The 19,566-nt window shown below is 42.5% G+C and overlaps 1 protein-coding gene across 1 annotated transcript in view; it reads right to left on the reverse strand.

Annotated features, from left to right (window-relative positions):
• The window catches only part of LOC131203692 (zinc metalloproteinase-disintegrin-like NaMP), a 69,265-nt gene that overhangs the window by 20,978 nt on the left and 28,721 nt on the right, over positions 1 to 19,566 (reverse strand). Inside the window, exons 9-15 of the mRNA XM_058194155.1 lie at positions 18,313 to 18,482; positions 15,442 to 15,526; positions 14,313 to 14,443; positions 8,962 to 9,139; positions 7,483 to 7,572; positions 4,083 to 4,278; positions 763 to 865 (exon numbers count right to left, since the gene is read on the reverse strand). Of these exons, the coding sequence (XP_058050138.1) occupies positions 763 to 865; positions 4,083 to 4,278; positions 7,483 to 7,572; positions 8,962 to 9,139; positions 14,313 to 14,443; positions 15,442 to 15,526; positions 18,313 to 18,482 (953 nt within the window). The remainder of the gene's footprint in view (positions 1 to 762; positions 866 to 4,082; positions 4,279 to 7,482; positions 7,573 to 8,961; positions 9,140 to 14,312; positions 14,444 to 15,441; positions 15,527 to 18,312; positions 18,483 to 19,566) is intronic.

Consider the following 19,566-nt stretch of genomic DNA (forward strand, 5'->3'; position numbering starts at 1 on the left):
GGTTAAGTGAGCTGCACCCAAGATTGATAATCTTTCTCCCGTGGTTGTTAAGTGAATCACACAGTTGTTCAGCAAATCCAACTTCCCCCATTGACTTTGCTTGTTGGAAGCTGCCCGGGAAGATGGAAAATGGTGACCCTGGGACACTGCAACCCTCATAAATGCATGATGGTTACCAAGCACCTGGATTTTGATCACATGACTGTAGGGATGCTAGAACTCATTGTAAGTCACTTTCAGTGTTGTAACTGTGAATGGTTAAAAGCTGAGGATTTCCTGCTCTTACTCACGCAGTCTTTTAAAGCATGGGTCTCCAACCTTGGCCCCTTTATGACTTGTGGACTTCAACTCCCAGAATTCCTCAGCCAGCTTTGCTGGCTGAGGGATTCTGGGAGTTGAAGTCCACAAGTCTTAAAGGGGCCAAGGTTGGAGACCCATGCTTTAAAGGGTACTTTAAAGGTTCTCGTGGCCTTTTTTGATATCCCGCTTTTGCTCCATCTTGTAACTCAAACAAAAAACAAAATTAGCCGTTCCAAAATTGACTCGCATTGCTGTTGATTTTAGTGAGATGATAGAATTATGTTCCCATGGATGACCCATATTTCTTATATTACCCGTACACGATCATCACCATAAATGAGGATCCAGATTGTTGGGAGCAATATGCTGACTCTGTAAACTGCTTAGAGATGGCTGTGAAGTACTGTGAAGCGGTATATAAGTCTATTATTGCTATAGTAGGAAATAATTTAGACTGCTTACTTTGGGTTACATGGAATGTATGTACCATTTGCTTTTCTGCAGTAGCCATAATAAAGCCCTTTCCGATTGACTCCATAACATGTATCTGCAGCCACTTTCCCACCTGTAAGAGGGAGTGAGGAAGAAACACAAAATACCTGAGTGTGTAACATGCCAGCAGGATAAAGAATGGCTTAAAGACATCTCAGAGGAGTTCCAACTAATTTAGTTAATGTTCGCTTATTTGTAACCAATTATTTTCTAACCCATTACTTAGCTCATCCTCATTATGCACGAAGCATTCACCATCTCCTGCAGTGTTACGATAAACTTGCTTGTTCCACTTTGTAGACACAACGCTGAAGGTACTCTTATGCAACTTACAGAAGACTACCTGGTAAATCAATGGCTGTCGAGAAATCTGGATCCAGATTCCTTTCCCCGTATTCCCATTTTTTAACTTCATCACTGTCAGATACATTTCTGTGCTGGAATGTAGTGAAGAGATAGAATCCCAGGAAGAGGGAGAGAGGCTGCATTCCAGAGGAATAAGAGGCAACTCTGCCTATAGACAAGAGTCCTAGTGGACAACCATTTAGATATGAGCCAGCAGTGTGCAGCAGCTGCCAAAAAAGCCAACTCAGTTCTGGGCTGCATAAACAGAGGGATAGAATCAAGAACACATGAAGTATTAATACCACTTTATAAGGCCTTGGTAAGGCCCCACTTGGAATATTGCATTCAGTTTTGGTTGCCACAATATAAAAAAGATGTTGAGACTCTAGAAAGAGTGCAGAGAAGAGCAACAAAGATGATTAGGGGACCGGAGGCTAAAACATATAAAAAATGGTTGCTAGAATTGAGTATGTCGAGTTTAATGAAAAGAAGGACCGGGGAGACATGATAGCAGTGTTCCAATATCTCAGGGGTTGCCACAAAGAAGAGGGAGTCAAGCTATTCTCCAAAGCACCTGAGGGTAGAACAAGAAGCAATGGGTGGAAACTAATCAAGGAGAGAAGCAACTTAGAACTAAGGAGAAATTTCCTGACAGTTAGAACAATTAACCAGTGGAACAACTTGCCTCCAGAAGTTGTGAATGCTCCAACACTGGAAATTTTTAAGAAAATGTTGGATAGCCATTTGTCTGAAATGGTGTAGGGTTTCCTGCCTGAGCAGGGGGTTGGACTAGAAGACCTCCAAGGTCCCTTCCAACTCTGTTATTATTATTATATCCTACCAAATAGTATATTAAGATTCTCAGTCTGACAGGATTTTGTCCATAGTATGAAACACTAAAGAACTCAGCTTGTAAGAACCACCACGTATCCGTCTGTCAATTCTTGGGCATAAGTCTTTTTGAATGTACGGTAGCTAGATTACTTGCAACAGATTGAGCTATTCCCATTCTTTGGAATGTAACATCATTTCATGTTATTTACTGACCAAAATAAAGACCTCTTTGTCTGAATTGAGAGTTTCCGTTCTGAAAGCAATAGAAATAAAAGAGTAACGTTCCATTTATGGTCTTAAATAAATGGACTGCAAAGGTAAGACCACACCTGGAGTAGTGCATCCAGTTTTGGTCAATATGTTAGGGGAAAGTTGCTGAAACCCTAGAAAAAGTGCAGAGAAGAGCAACAAAGATGATAAAGAGGTCTGGAGGCTTAATTGTACCATGAATGGCTGTGGAAACTAGGTATGAAGAATTTAGGGTTGACATGACAGCAACCTTCCAATATTTGAGGGGCTGTCATAGACAAGATACCTGAGGGCAAGACAAGACGTAATGGATGGAACCTTATCAAAGAGAGGCCCAACCTAAAATTAACGAGAAATTTCCTGACTGAGAAGAATTAATCATCTTGCCTCCAAAATCTGTGGGTGTTCAATCACTGGAGGTTTTCAAGATGAGATCAGACAACTATTTGTCCAGAATGATACAGGGTCTTCTACTTGATCAGGGGGTTGGTCTAGAACAGGGTCTCCAACCTTGGCAACTTTAAGCCTGGAGGACTTCAACTCCCAAAATTCCCCAGCCAGCTGGCTGGGGAATTCTGGGAGTTGAAGTCCTCCAGGCTTAAAGTTGCCAAGGTTGGAGACCTCTGGACTAGAAGACCTCCAAGGTCCCTTCCAATTCTCTTCTTTGTTCTACAAGAGAATGACAAGAATCACATCACCCAACACCTGTTCCTTTCATTATTATGCCAAATGGAAAGAAAATTTCAGTCACCAGGTATGAACAGTCTTAGCAGACAGTCCCATTTTCAATCTCCATTATCTCTGATGGAGAACTGTGAAAAGAGATGGGTCAGTCAGTGGCCCTAATTAACTCTTGGAAGAATAAAGCTAGATGGATAAAATTCTAAGCATATGATGCTTATTGATGTTCTTGTTTGTGCTTCTCCAGTAGTAGTGTTGGCTCGCTTCACAACACCCGTTGATTTAAGACAGAGTATTGGAGAATAAAAAAGGGATGCGGTTGCTCAGTGGCTAAGATGCTGAGCTTGTCGATCAAAAGGTCGGCAGTTCAGCAGTTCAAATCCCTAGCACCGCATAACAGGGTGAGCTCCCGTGACTCGTCCCAGCTTCTGCCAACCTAGCCATTCGAAACCACATAAAAAATGCAAGTAAAAAAATAGGGACCACCTTTGGTGGGAAGGGAACAGCGTTCCGTGCGCCTTTGGCATTGAATCATGCCAGCCACATGACCACGGAGACGTCTTCTGAGAGCACTGGCTCTTCGGCTTTGAAACGGAGATGAGCACCGCCCCCTAGAGTCGGGAACGACTACACGTATGTGTGAGGGGAACTTTTACCTTATTGGAGAATAGTTTTGAGCTGTTGCTACAATATACAAAATAAAAACCTATTTATGGCGTGCATGCATGTGCATGTACATGTACACAGACACACACACACACATCTTTGTGCAATTTGGGAATACATCCTTCCCCAAAAATCAGTCTTTTCAGATTTCCGGTCTACAATTGCTATCATCTTTAACCATCAGGCCAGGTTCTCTAGCAACATTTGGAGCTTTAAAGCAAAAGTTCAGGAGGAGTGAGCATTAAAACCTCCAAAGAAAGAACTTTATCTTCAAAGATTATGAACAAAACACAAATAGAACAGAAATAAAAAGAAGAAAATGTCTTCGATCGATACAAATGATTGTCTTAGGGGGTTTTGCTTTGCTTTTTGCTTCTTGCCTTGCCTTGCTTTGCCTTGCCTTGCCTTGCCTTGCCTTGCCTCGCCTCGCCTCGCCTCGCCTCGCCTCACCTTGCCTCCCTTCCCTTCTCTTCATTTCGCAATACCACTATTCTGAAATCCTAAGGTTGACTTACCTGGCCCCCAGAGAGCATGACATTGGTTTGCCAAGGTGGGACACTTCCCCATGTAGCAGTAACCTTGGTTGTTTTGGCATGGGTGTCCATTGATACGGAAGCGATCCAAGGGACACTGAGCAGACTGGCCAGTGCACAGTTCAGGCAAGTCACAGTCATGCTTTACTGCCCGGCATACAGCTCCTGCTCTCTTAAGCTGTGGGTGAGAATGAAAAATATTCCCAGCTATCACTCTTTAGCAGCAGAGATCGAAGAGCTAAACCATTATTCACAACACATTTCAAAGCCACTTTTCATCTATCTTGAAGGTTACCAATCAAGGCATTGTTCTGACCTATGTTTCCTGAGATGGTAAAAAGAACACAATTAGTCCCAAAAACCCTCTTTTTATTTCAACGGCTGTGAATTCTGTTCATTCACAGCCCGTAATGAGTCACAAATAGTTTGTAGAGAGTCAGACAGAAGTCTGCCACAGTCCTTCGGGATAAGGACCGATAAGCACCCACCTTTATCTCCCTTGACACGCTGCCCTGGATCTAATTGGCAATTAGCTTTGCAAGGCCACACGGAGTACAGAGTCAAAACGGAGCTTTAGAATTTAAACCAACCAGAACAAAGAAAGTTGCTTCCTACAAAGGCTCACGTGCCTTTGCTCCTCTTTTATGTTTGTGGGAGGGGCTCATTATCTCCAAGCCCTACTCCCAAGTCGTTCCTTTTGTCTTAACTGTTCTTGCCTTCTGGCAGCTCTGCATATGTGCGCACTGGGAACAGGCTCCCCCTGTTCCTCTGCCTTGATGATGTCCAACTCTGGAGGCTCTGGAGGCAGCACATAACTCCCAGATGGCCCTGGCCCCCTTTCGGCCACTAACGCAGAGCCCTCATTTGAGCCTTCCCCAGACTCCAGGACTGGCCCATGTTCCTCCCCACCTCCTCGCTATCTGCCAGCTCCACAGGCCACTGGCGGACCACAACAGGCATCGCTGCTATGTTATAAATGGCTTCCAGGTCTTAAGACATTGTGTGTAGTGCCTAGAGGTCCCAGCCTAGAAGTGCCAGCTTCTCTTATTTGCTATGAGAAAATACTTGCCACGAAAGGCTGAATTCCTGAAACACAAGTTCCAAATGTTAGCTGACCATGAAAGTCAATTTGTCTCTAGTGAAAAAGCAGCAAAAAGTCTATTGCTGAACATTTGCAGGGTATATTTTTATTCCTTTACCTCAGTGATCTAGACGTTGTCTGACTATATGGTAGAGCTTTTTAACATTCATATTTTATTGTATTTTTTAATTTAGGTGAAATGTTCATCTGAGTTGTAAGTTCGTCTATGTTACGTCATATGCTAAATAAATAATTTTCTCCATGTGATGAAAAAAAATGTGACTTCTGTAAATCGAGGCTTGTGATGGAAATATGGAAAGAACAAAATGTTTTGGGCCCTTCAAAATATTTGAGCCTTAGTGGCACAGTGGTTAGAGTGCAGTACTGCAGGCTACTTCTGCCGACTGCCTGCAATTTGACAGTTCGAATCTCACCAGGCTCAAGGTTGACTCCGAGATGGGTAAAATGAGGACCCAGATTGTTGGGGGCAACATGCTGACTCTGTAAACCACCTAGAGAGGGCTGGAAGCATTGTGAAATGGTATATAATTGTAAGTGCTATTGCTATTGCTTCTGCTCAAAAGGTTCATTACAGGGTCAACTGGGATTCCATATTGAAGGAATGAGCAATTTACACTTCTCACCATGGTCTTGCAGCACCTCCAGAATGCGCCACCAAAATAATGAATTTAGAGGTTTGGGAAGCAGTTGGAGAATTTACTGGTGGGAAAGAAAGAAAGAAAGAAGCCTCTGACTTCTAGAGGTTTTCTGTCCCCTAAAAGTCTCAGAGGGAAAAAAAATAATAAGTGCCAAAAATGGTCCTTAGTAATGTCATAGCATTATCAGAGGGCCACTTAGAATCTTCCAGCAAGCCAAGGAGTTGAGTTAGGGCAGTGTTGATGAACGTTGTGCGGAAACGTTGTGCGGAAACATCGCTCGTGCACGCACAAGTGTGTTCGTTGGGGCCGTGCTCTGGAAAAGCCAAACTTCTGGGTTCTAGCACGCATGCGCGCCCGACGATCTGCTGCCTATGCACAGGCCAGGTTTTTGCACTGCCACACACACAAAGGGATCACGCTCTGGAAAAGCTGAACTTCAGGGTTCTGTCACGCATGCACACCCAACAATCAGCTGGCCGACGTGTACGCACACATCGGTTTTCAGCACTGCTGCATGTGTGAAGAATAGCTGATCGTTGTGCGCACATACGTGCCAGAAACCCAGAAGACAAGCAGGCAAGGCTTTGCGTGCCGGGCGACATGGCTTCATGTGCCACTTTGGGCATGCGTGCCATAGTTTCACCATCGCAGAGTTAGGGCATCAATCTCAGATCTTGCCTTGATTGATTGATTGATTGATTTAATGTTTCACATTTCTGAACTTCTCATCTCTGTCGAAGAAGGACCCTGAGCGGTATACCATAAAACATCAAAAATATGGAATACTATATAAAAAAATAAAATGTTAGATTTTTTTAAAGAAATTAAAAACTTTTATGAAAAAATGTTTAAGGAGGCAGGACTAATTAAACCCTGTTAAAATTAGTTGACAAAGGAAAAGGGAAGGATCTCCTGGCACCAATCAACCCTCCGTGCCTTCACGCTCCTTTGGGCTCCCCACGCAAGGCCGCATGCTACGTTTTAACCCCTTTTAAGGGTTAAACCCCTTTAAACTGGGTGTCCATGCAAAGTCAGTCAAAGAAGGATAGATATTATTTACACAGCAAGTGTATTTTAGACTGTAACAGTGCAATGCTGAAATTTTGTAAACTGTCCTTCCTGTGGATATGTTCATAAGCAGGGGTCTCCAACCTTGGCAACATTAAGACTTGTGGACTTCAACACCCAGAATTCCTCAGCCAGCAAAGCTGGCTGAGGAACTCTGGGAGTGGAAGTCCACAAGTCTTAACGTTGCCAAGGTGCTGGCTGAGGAACTCTGGGAGTTGAAGTCCACAAGTCTTAAAGTTGCCAAGGTGCTGGCTGAGGAATTCTGGGAAATGAAGTCCACAACTCTTAAAGTTGCCAAGGTGCTGGCTGAGGAATTCTGGGAGTTAAAGTCCACAAGTCTTAAAGTTGCCAAGGTGCTGGCTGAGGAATTCTGGGAGTTGAAGTCCACAAATCTTAAAATTGCCAAACTTGGGAGACTCCTGTTCATAAGAGTCCATTGAGATGGAGGAAGGGACAGGAACAGAATTTGAATGTTTTTGTTCACAGTAAAGCGCCAAAAGGTATCCCATTTTCATGAGATTACTAAGGAGCAAGGTAAAATCTGTCCTGGTGTTAAAAAATAAACAAGACTTACCTGGCAGTTCTCACAACACTCCCCATGTGCACATTTTGCCTCAGGTTTCAGTTTACAGGTTGCAGCATCGCAGCATTCATTTTTACACTCCTGAAAAGCAAACGTATCAAATGACATCGTAAGCATTTCTTCCTGGTCTCTTTTAATTGGGCTATTTTGAAAAGGAGAACGGATATTTCTGCCATGTGCTCCAGAGGTGGGTTTCAGCAGGTTCTGACCAGTTCTGGAGAACCAGTAGGGGAAATTTTGAGTAGTTTGGAGAACCGGTAGTAAAAATTCTGACTGTCCTCGTTCCCATCTATTCTCTGTCTCCCAAGTCCCAGCTGATCAGGAGGAAATGGGGATTTTGCAGTAACCTTCCCCCGGAGTGGGGAGGGAATGGGGATTTTGCAGTATCCTTCCCCTGGAGTGGGGAGGGAATGGGGATTTTGCAGTAACCTTCCCCTGGAGTGGGGAGGGAATGGGGATTTTGCAGTAACCTTCCCCTGGAGTGGGGAGGGAATGGGGATTTTGCAGTAACCTTCCCCTGGAGTGGGGAGGGAATGGGGATTTTGCAGTAACCTTCCCCTGGAGTGGGGAGGGAATGGGGATTTTGCAGTAACCTTCCCCTGGAGTGGGGAGGGAATGGGGATTTTGCAGTAACCTTCCCCTGGAGTGGGGAGGGAATGGGGATTTTGCAATATCCTTCCCCTGGAGTGGGGAAGGAATGGGATTTTGCAGTATCCTTCCCCTGGGGATAGTGGGGATAGATAATGTGGCCGTGTCAAGAAAGTAATGCGACCATTTCAACAGAGTAGGGGTTTTCAGTAGGGAAGCATTTTCTTGGAGTGATAAATCACTCATTTTTTAAAACACGTCGTTCTCCCCAAAATAGTAGTGAGGTATCAGTACTATTCCTGATCAGTATTCCACTCCTCGCTGTGGAATGGTGAAAAGTTGATGGCTAACCTTTTCGGCACCAAGTGCCCAAAGCGCGCATGTGTGCACCCATAATGCAATGCCTGTGCCTCGCCCCTCACCCCCGACTGCATCCCATGCATGCGCCCCCCCAAGCATGTGCATGTGATCTCCCCATGTGCGTCCTGCCCCCGAGCATGCACATGCGACCACATGTGTACACTCCATCCCCCGTGCATGCATGGCAGAGACCCAAAGACCAGCTGGCCGCCGGGAGGCGCACGCACATGCGCAGTGGAGCTGGGCTGGGATAACGGCTCGCGTGCCCACAGAGAGGGCTCTGCGTGGCACCTATGGCATGCGTGCTATAGGTTCGCCATCACGGCTCTATAACTTTCTTAAATCCAGGAAACCGCTGCATAATACATGTACATAAAGGACACAAACCTATGCCATTCACAAACCAACCTGTTGGGCGGCTCATACCCGTTAGAAAAAACAGACGTTTTGCAAGGATTCCTATTTCTGAGAAATTTTTTGGAACCACCCTTGTTCATAAAAAAAAGAAAAAAAAAACCATACCTTTGGAGAACCACAGTCACATTCTTCTCCCACCTCCACAAAGTCATTCCCACAAACTGCAGGTGAAACTATATCTTTCCTTGTGGGTCTGTTGATGATACATTGTGGGGTTTCTTGCAAGATATACTTCTGATATTCCTGGAAACTGCAAGAACTGAACTCATGGGGAGGTTTATAGCTGTAAAGGTGAACCAATATACTGGTTATATTATAATATATAATATGAGAGAGAGAGAGAGAGAGAGAGAGAGAGAGAGAGAGAGAGAGAGAGAGAGAGAGAGAGAGAGAGAGAGAGAGAGAGAGAGAGAGAATATAATGGACATAAACTGTTTCAACTCCTATCATCAAAACAAAGCTATAGAGCACTGCACACCAGAACAACTAGACACAAGGAGAGTTTTTTCCCGAAGGCCATCACTCTGCTAAACAAATAATTCCCTCAACACTGTCAAACTATTTACTAAATCTACACTACTATTAATCTTCTCATCGTTTTCATCACCAATCTCTTTCCACTTATGACTGTATGACTGTAACTTTTTGTTGCTATCATTAAGGGTTAAATTGCAACCTATGACCATCATTTGTGTTGTAAATGTTGTACCTTTGATGAAGGTATTTTTTTTCCTTTTATGTACACTGAGAGCATATGCACCAAGACAAATTCCTTGTGTGTCCAATCACACTTGGCCAATAAATTCTATTCTATTCTATATGAGATCATGACATCATCTATATTTGGACCAGGAACAGAATTCATCGCAAAAACATATAAGGTAAAAAAAAAACAGCAAATAGAATAGAATTTTTTATTGGCCAAGTGTGATTTCAAGGAGTTGAAACAGTTTATGTCCAGGATGTGAGGGGCCTGTAGATATTTTCACAGCCCTCTTTTTGACTCGTGCAGTATACAGGTCCTCAATGGAAGGCAGGTTGGTAGCAATTATTTTTTCTGCAGTTCTAATTATCCATGTAATGAACAAAGCAGTATTTTTTCTCTCTAAAGCTAACAAAATAGCTAAGAGAACTCTTTGTACCCCTTGATCTTACTCCCAGATTATGATCCCTCAGTTAATTCCACCAACGTTTCCTCCCCACACACACACTTTATTTTAACATGATGAATTTGTAGCGAGAACTCCATGTGGTGTTAGTTGCTTAAGCGACTTCTTGTGTTTGAGTGGGCTGCCTTTTGTTTTCATTTTTAGTCAGTCTCACTGTAGAGGGGGGGTGTCTGGAAATGAGACAGTGACTTCACTGGTGGGATTCAGCCGGTTCGCACCACTTCGGGAGAACCGGTTGTTAACTTTCTGAGCACTTTGGCGAACCGGTTGTTGGAAGAAATCATTAGGGCAGAGAACCGGTTGTTCAATTACTTGAATCCCACCACTGGTGACGTTGCTGATGTGACAAAGAAGAAGGAGCAATAATATAACTGAAGGGAAAACAGTGACATCTTGACTCTCTTTCTCTTTTCTTCTTTTGGAGAAGGAAGGCTGGTACTTTTTAAAACAAATGAATGTTCCAAGGCAAAAGCAGAGTTATTATACTATTGGATTTCTTTTGTTGAAAAGGTCATAATATCAGCAACCTGCCACTGAGTTCTGAAACTGCATACTTAAAGAGATGCAAACCTGCTATCACCAAGTCCATCCAAGCTCCTTCCTAATGTTTGTTGCTGGCAATCCTTATGATTGATATTGATATATTGACCATCAATTGTGTTGTAAGTGTTGTACCTTGATGAACGTATCTTTTCTTTTATGTACACTGAGAGCATATGCACCAAGACAAATTCCTTGTGTGTCCAATCACACTTGGCCAATAAAAAAATTCTATTCTATTCTATTCTATTCTATTCTATTCTATTCTATTCTATTCTATTCTATTCTATTCTATTCTATTCTATTCTATTCTATTCTATTCTTCTATAACAATATATTTCTTTACAAAATCATTAGGAATATAATTAAGGTAAAGGTTCCCCTCGCATATACGTGCTAGTCGTTCCCGACTCTAGGGGGCGGTGCTCATCTCCGTTTCAAAGCCGAAGAGCCAGCACTGTCCGAAGACGTCTCCATGGTCATATGGCCGGCATAACTCAATGCCAAAGGCGCACGGAACGCTGTTACCTTCCCACCAAAGGTGGTCCCTATTTTTCTACTTGCATTTTTTACGTCCTTTCGAACTGCTAGGTTGGCAGAAGCAGGGACAAGTAATGGGAGCTCACCCCATTAGGTGGCGCTAGGGATTCAAACTGCTGAACTGCCAACCTTTCGATCGACAAGCTCAGCATCTTACCCAGTAAGCCACTGCGTCCCTTTTAGGAATATAATTACTGGCCCTCAAATTAGAGTGTGAAAGCAAGAACCCAAAGATGATCTGTTGGGGGGTGAGGGGGGGCATTAAAGAGACAACATAGTCTTCTTTCAAGATCAAAGTTGCACCTGACCCATTAAGTGAGGTTTATTGAGCAAACTGTTCTCTATGCAAGGCCTTCTGTACAAAATACCACAAAGTGGTTTTGAAGTATTAAAAAAGTAATCATGACGCACGAAAACCCTTCAGTAAGGACAGGAAAGGTTACATAGCATTTTCAATACTTCCTGAACTCATTGCTGTTGCATAAAATATGAGGCAACAAAGTCCTAGGGCTTTGGCAGAAGAAACCAGAAATTTGACAACAGGTGGCATGTTCACTGAGGCTATATAAAAATCTTACACAAAAGATGATTGGGTGTCTTTCAAAAGACAATTCCTTTCCTTTCCTTTTTTTTCCTTCACCTTTCCTTTCTTCCTTCTTTTCTCTTCCTTTCCTTTCCTTTCCTTTCCTTTCCTTTCCTTTCCTCTTCCTTTCTTTTCCTCTGCCTTTCTTTTCTTCTACCTTTCCTCTTCCTCTTCCTCTTCCTCTTCCTCTTCCTCTTCCTCTTCCTCTTCCTCTTCCTTTCCTTTCCTTTCCTTCCCTCTCCTCTCCTCTCCTCTCCTCTCCTCTCCCCTCCTCTCCTCTCCATTCTATTTCATTCCTCCTTTTTCTTCTTGAAGAAGTAGAAGCTAAACAAGCACTAGCAATATAATACAGGTGAATCCTCAACATACAACCACAACTGGGACCAGAATTTCCATTGGTAAACAAGGCATTTGTTAAGTGGACCGCACAATCATTAAGAAGTCAGGTTTCCTCCATTGTCTTATCAGAAAACAGTTGGAAAGTGCAGGAAATGGCAACCACATGAATTCAGGATCCAACCAGCATGCCGTCATAAAGGCAAGCTGGTTGCCACCCTCACCCCCACCCCCATTTTGATCATGTGACTGACAGGATGGTTGTAAGTGCAGCTGTAAGTCAGTTTTTTCAGTGCCTTCAAATGTAACTTCAAACGGTTGCTAAACAAACGGTTGTAAATTGATGACGTTACTACCTGTTGATTTCAGCAGATTGTAATATATGATAGATGTAACGTATCTTCTACCTGGATAAAGGGGCAAGGCAGGAAAACCCCAAGGACACTAATTGATCTTTTTCCTTCTGCTGTTGCCTAGTTCAGAATATTTTTTTTCCCATTCTGCGTCCCACTTCAGGAAAATCTTTAGCACTATAGCAATAGCCCTTAGACTTAGATACCGCTTCACGGTGCTTTCCAGCCCTCTCTAAGCGGTTTACAGAGTTAGCCTATTGCCCCCAACAATCTGGCTCCTCATTTGACCCACCTCAGAAGAATGGAAGGCTGAGTCAATCTCGAGCCTGGTGAGATTTAATCTGCAAAATTACAGGCAGCCGGCAGCCAACAGAAATAGCCTGCAGTACTGCAGTCTGACCACTGTGCCACCGTGGCTCATATGTAAGCTAGAACGAGGATGGAAGGCTGAGTCAACCTTGAGCTAGTCAGGTTCAAACTCCCGGCAGTGGGCAGAGTTAGCCTGCAATACTGCTCTCTAACCACTGAGCCACCAGAAAGAAGAATGAGAAAGGGAATAAGAGAGGGAGGGAGGGAGGGAAGGAGGGAGGGAGGAAGGAAGGAAGGAAGGAAGGAAGGAAGGAAGGAAGGAAGGAAGGAAGGAAGGAAGGAAGGAAGGAAGGAAGGAAGGAAGGATAGCAATAGCACTTAGACTTATATACCACTTCATAGTGCTTTTACAGCCCTCTCTAAGCAGTTTTACAGGGCCTATTGCCCCCAACAATCTGGCTCCTCATTTTACCCACCTCAGAAGAATGGAAGGCTGAGTCAATCTCGAGCCTGGTGAGATTTAATCTGCAAAATTACAGGCAGCCGGCAGCCAACAGAAGTAGCCTGCAGTACTGCAGTCTGACCACTGTGCCACCGTGGCTCATATGTAAGCTAGAACGAGGATGGAAGGCTGAGTCAACCTTGAGCTAGTCAGGTTCAAACTCCCGGCAGTGGGCAGAGTTAGCCTGCAATACTGCTCTCTAACCACTGAGCCACCAGAAAGAAGAATGAGAAAGGGAATAAGAGAGGGAGGGAGGGAGGGAAGGAGGGAGGGAGGAAGGAAGGAAGGAAGGAAGGAAGGAAGGAAGGAAGGAAGGAAGGAAGGAAGGAAGGAAGGAAGGATAGCAATAGCACTTAGACTTATATACCGCTTCATAGTGCTTTTACAGCCCTCTCTAAGCGGTTTTACAGGGCCTATTGCCCCCAACAATCTGGCTCCTCATTTGACCCACCTCAGAAGAATGGAAGGCTGAGTCAATCTCGAGCCTGGTGAGATTTAATCTGCAAAATTACAGGCAGCCGGCAGCCAACAGAAATAGCCTGCAGTACTGCAGTCTGACCACTGTGCCACCGTGGCTCATATGTAAGCTAGAACGAGGATGGAAGGCTGAGTCAACCTTGAGCTAGTCAGGTTCAAACTCCCGGCAGTGGGCAGAGTTAGCCTGCAATACTGCTCTCTAACCACTGAGCCACCAGAAAGAAGAATGAGAAAGGGAATAAGAGAGGGAGGGAGGGAGGGAAGGAGGGAGGGAGGAAGGAAGGAAGGAAGGAAGGAAGGAAGGAAGGAAGGAAGGAAGGAAGGAAGGAAGGAAGGAAGGATAGCAATAGCACTTAGACTTATATACCGCTTCATAGTGCTTTTACAGCCCTCTCTAAGCGGTTTTACAGGGCCTATTGCCCCCAACAATCTGGCTCCTCATTTTACCCACCTCATAAGGATGGAAGGCTGAGTCAACCTTGAGCCAATGAGAATCGAACTGCTGAACTGCAGGCAGCCAGCAGGCAGCAGAGCAGAAGTACCCTTGTATTATGCTCTCTATACTATTCCTTTACACTATTGTTAACTGCAACTGTTTGAAAATCGCTCGATTTGAAAGGCATTAAAAAATTTTCCCGAGTCCTTACCTTTGGTGGGCAGTCATAATGCATGTGCCACTGTTGCAAGTACACATATTTGTGTCATGTTCCATGCCAAAATTGTGACCCATCTCATGGGCCATTGTTGACCCAATAAGAATTGGGTTCCTGCTATGATCCTGAAAACAAGAGAACACTTTGTCTATTGTTAGTCCACCAAGAAACCAAAAGTGAATTCAATTATTATTAGCACTGAGCTGAAACCTTTGCTCCAGGACTTTCTAATGAAAAATCAAAGAGTTTCATAATTTGCAAAGCTGAAATAGGGTTTCCTACAAAAAGTCATTTCTTTTCTTTTTTTTTAAGTAACAAAGGGTACTAACAGTTTTCCTTTCAGTAGCTTAACGATGGCGCTTTCTCCACAATTATCTCACTGGAATGCTGTGATAGTACAAAGGAGTCTTCTATTATTTTTTATTATTTTATTAATTAAAAGTATTATTTATTTGTCCATGTTAAAAGCATTATTTGTCAATATTCACCAAAGCACCTGAGGTCAGGACAAGAAGCAACAGGTGGAAACTAAGCAAGGAGAGAAGCAACTTCGAACGAAGGAGAAATTTCCTGACAATTAGAACAATTAATCAGTGGAACAACTTGCCTCCAGAAGTTGTGAATGCTCCAACACTGGAAGTTTTTAAGAAGATGTTGGATAACCATTTGTCTGAAGTGGTGTAGGGTTTCCTGCCTAAGCAGGGGGTTGGACTAGAAGACCTCCAAGGTCCCTTCCAACTCTGTTATTCTATTCTAAAAATATTAAATGTAAATTGAAAGCTAGCTTCAAAGGGAGTGGAACGGGTAGGAACCTTTCTCCAGACCATGCTATTTTTTCTATAGGCAACAGGGTTTACTATTAGTGATTGGTTTTTAACGTGGAAAAATACTTTTTAAAAAAGTATACTGAAACCTGAAGCTAAAGGATTACATCAGTAGTTCTCAACTTATGAACTTAACTGAGACTGGCAATTATAGCTTGGAGATGTCAAAGTCATAAATAAAAGTGGATGAAAATGATGTGGATCAAATATAAGAAGAGTCTTTATTTGGAATAAAGTTTTTCCTGCATTAAAGTGTTTTTATTAACCATAACCAAGTAACAGGTAGCTTTTCTACCAACCTGAATAACCCCTGTAGAATACGAAGAACTGCACATGGTACCGACAAAAGCCAATCCTACAGTTGGTCCACTGAAGTCAATACCCCTACAAGAAAGAAGAGGGGGATAAAATTTGTGGAAGATGGGAGCACACTCTGTAGCCTTGGGCCATATGTAACCTCTTATGCTTTTCGCAAGCTCCTACGAGCCACAGCGGTGCAGTGGTTAGAGTGCAGTACTGCAGACTAGTTCTGCCGACTGCCTGCAATTTGGCACTTTGAATCTCACCAGGCTCAAGGTTGACTCAGCCTTCCATACTTCAAAGGTGGGTAAAATGAGGACCCAAATTGTTGAGGCAATAGGCTGACTCTGCAAACCGCTTAGAGAGGGCTGGAAAGCATTGGAAAGCGGTATATAAGTACTATTGCTATTGCTAATCCTGTCCTCAGTTCCTGCCAGTTTTCAGGGTGTTAGAATTCATTTTAGGCTCTGCTCACACAAGCCATTTAACTAAGCAGATTGTTAAACATAGTCAGGATGAATTTTCACTACATGCTACGCTTGGCTGATGTTAGCCTTCATTAAGTTGGGGAAAAGGGTTAGCATGTTGTGTGAACCCAGCCCATTATTTTATTTTATTTATTTATTTATTTATTTGTTGTAACAATATATACAAGCATTGCATAAAGGATTATATAATATATAAACATATATATGAGGAGAAACAAGGTACTATAAACATATATATATATATAGGGGAAGAAACAATAGGACAGGAACGGTAGGCACGTTTGTGCTCTTATGCACGCCCCTTAGAGTCCTCTTAGGAAAGTGGTGAGGTCAACCGTGGATAGATTTTGAGTAAAGCTTTTGGGGTTATGAGAAGAAACCACAGAGTCAGGTAATGCATTCCAAGCATATATAATTCTGTTACAGAAATCGTATTTTCTGCAATCTAAACTGGAGTGGTTGACATTGAGTTTAAATCTGTTGGTAGCTCTTGTGATATTGTTATTGAAACTAAATAAGTCATTGATGGGAAGGACATTACAACGGATGATTTTATGAGCTAAACCCAGGTCTTGCCGAAGGCGACGAAGTTCCAAGTTTTCTAGACCCAGGATATCAAGTCTGGTGGAATAAGGTATTTTATTGGTTTCGGAGGAGTGGAGAACTCTTCTCGTAAAATACCTTTGGACATGCTCAACTGTGTTGATATCAGATATATGGTATGGGTTCCAGACAGGAGAGCAGTAATCAAGAATTTACCTAGCAAATGTCTTATATGCTCTGGTCAGTAGCGTGGTGTTTTTTGAAAAGAAGCTACGTAGAATTAAGTTAACAACTCTTAGAGCCTTTTTTGCTATATAGTTGCAGTGGGCTTTGGCACTTAAATCGTTAGATGTAAAAACTCCAAGGTCTTTGACAGGGTGGGGGTCATCTGCGAGGCAATGTCCATCAAACATGTACTTTGTGATTGGGTTCTTTCTTCCAATATGCAAGACTGAGCATTTACTGGTTGAGATTTGTAGTTGCCAAATTTTAGACCAAGCAGTTAGATGATCAAGGTCCTTTTGAATTGTGGATGTATTGTCAGTGGTGTTGAAAAGTTTGACATCATCAGCAAAGAGAACACAGTTACTTGAGATATGATCACGAAGATCATTTATGTATATTATAAAGAGATTTGGTCCAAGAACGCTACCTTGAGGAACACCGCTCTTGACAGGAACAGGATTTGAAAGAGCATTACCAATTTTAACTATTTGTTGTCTGTTTGACAGAAAAGCAGATATCCAGTTGTGTAAGGGTCCTGAAATGCCATAGGATTTTAATTTTAGGAGAAGTTTATCATGTACTACTGAGTCAAAAGCTTTACAGAAGTCTATGTATATTGCATCTATTGATTTACCTAGATCAAGATTTGTAGTCCATAGGTTTTTACAGTGGAGAAGTTGTAAATTGCATGATAATTTTTTCCTGAAGCCAAATTGTTTATTTGAGAGAAGGTTATGTATTTCTAAGTGCAAGGTAATGGATTGGTTGATGATGGATTCCATTACTTTGCTTTACTTAGGTTAATTTAAATTCCATGCACTGTGAAAACCCCAAATGCAGATTTCTTTAATAATTAGATTTCTCCTATCAGTTTAGCCGTGGTGTTATTAAAAACTAGGTGAGCTTGGAAAATGCGACTAAGGGGGGAATCAAATCAACATCTGTGGGAAAAATAAAATATATATTTTCAATTTTTTATATTCTCATTTTTTACTTTGATCTGCATTCCATCTAGCCCCTAATATATTTTGTAAGACCCATTTGTTGTGGCTAGATCCTGAAGGGATTGCTCACAGCATAGTTATTACTTGTCCAATATATTATAGATGTAATCCAGTAAATTTGGCGATTACTCACTCATAAAATTGTATGGCAATATATAGGCCGAACTCACACTGCATCTATAACCAGATCACATTAAGATCTAGATGACAGATTTATACCACCTGTCAAACTCAAGATTACTATTTTATTTAGTTGTGTAATGGAGGTGCTCATTCAGCTGGTACAGAATGGGAACCAAAACATCATTTAATCAGATTAAAAATGCATGTGTAAGTACAGCCAAAGCATAACAGGATAATCAGTTCAGTTTCAATTTCAAATCCAGATGAAATGAAATCGAGCTGAGTTTTTGACCTGCAATTATTCAAGGACTTCTCAAAACCAGCTCTCATCTACCAAAAAAAATAAAATGGTTGGCTTTGAAATATATTTCACACATGGTTTAAAGCATGCAGCATAGAGTGGAATTTCTGTGCAAGCACTAACTTTCCCATAATCCTCCACTCCCGGCCACCCCCATTTCTTCCTTTCCCCCACAATCAGACATACGTGAGTAACTGAGCATTATCATTCCTTTTGCGCTTCAGCAAAACCGACTCTCTCCATGTCGAAAAGCGGCTCAAAGTGACACCTGCTGTTTCGTTGACACTAATCTTATCTTCATCGGACCAAATTTCTAAGCCAACCAATGCTATGTGAGTATTCAAAACTTTATAAACCTGTGGGGATAGACATGGCATCAATCAGAAACTCAAGCCCAAGTAAACTTTGAGAAACATTTCAAGACTAAAAAGCAACTGACATTGGCCTCTATGGGTGGGTGAAATGGAATAGATTTGGGGATCCATAGAAGAAAATATCTAGAGCAAAGATTTGAATTGTGGAGTCCTTGGTAGTGTCTGAGCCTAGTGGTTTGCTTGAGGACATTTAGTCAGACTTGGACAGCACCAAGGACTCTACATAGAGAATAATAATAATTTTTAAAACAAGAGAAATAAATGATAAACAGGGGATTGTTCTCTTTCATCAACAACAGAAGTGGAGGAGGACTTGAAGGGAGATTTGGCCCACCAGTCTTCCTGTTGTCTCCCTGATTCTAACTGATCATCAACAGTAAAGATGGTCAACAAGTTTAATAGGTACAATGTGTACAATAGTATAATATATAATAGTACAATATGATTGGATCAGTGGTGAGTTTCAATTTTTTTTACTACTGGTTCTGTGGATGTGGCTTGGTGGGCGTGGCTTGGTGGGCGTGGCAGAGGAAGGATACTCTAAAATCTCCATTCCCTCCCTAATTCAGGGGAAGGTTACTGCAAAATCCCCATTTCTTCCCAATCAGCTGGGTCTTGGAAGGCAGAGAATAGGTGAGGCAGGACCAGTCAGAATTTTTACTATCGATTCTCCGAACTACTCAAAATTTCTGCTAACGGTTCTCCAGAACTGGTCAGAACCTGCTGAAACCCACATCTGGATTGGATCTCCTTTTAAGTGAGTCCAACTCAAACTGGGTTCCTCTCTCCTGCTTTCTTCTCAGAGATCATGTTTGTAATCAGTTGACTTTAAAATGGGCTTACTAAGATCATCTCTACCTTCCAAGTAAGTCAGATTAACCACAGCCCTGAAGGAATCCAGTTCCTGAAATGTATTACTGATTGAATTCTTGCAACAGTTCGGGACTTGCATCCTCCCAACACAGTGACTGTATTCACATAAGAGGCTTATTAACCTAGGTACTGAACTAACCCGTTTTCTGAAATGGCCTTGCATACTGGATCACAAGTTTACCAAATGACCCAG

The sequence above is a fragment of the Ahaetulla prasina genome, chromosome 9, assembly GCF_028640845.1.
Source record: "Ahaetulla prasina isolate Xishuangbanna chromosome 9, ASM2864084v1, whole genome shotgun sequence".
Taxonomy (NCBI): domain Eukaryota; kingdom Metazoa; phylum Chordata; class Lepidosauria; order Squamata; family Colubridae; genus Ahaetulla; species Ahaetulla prasina.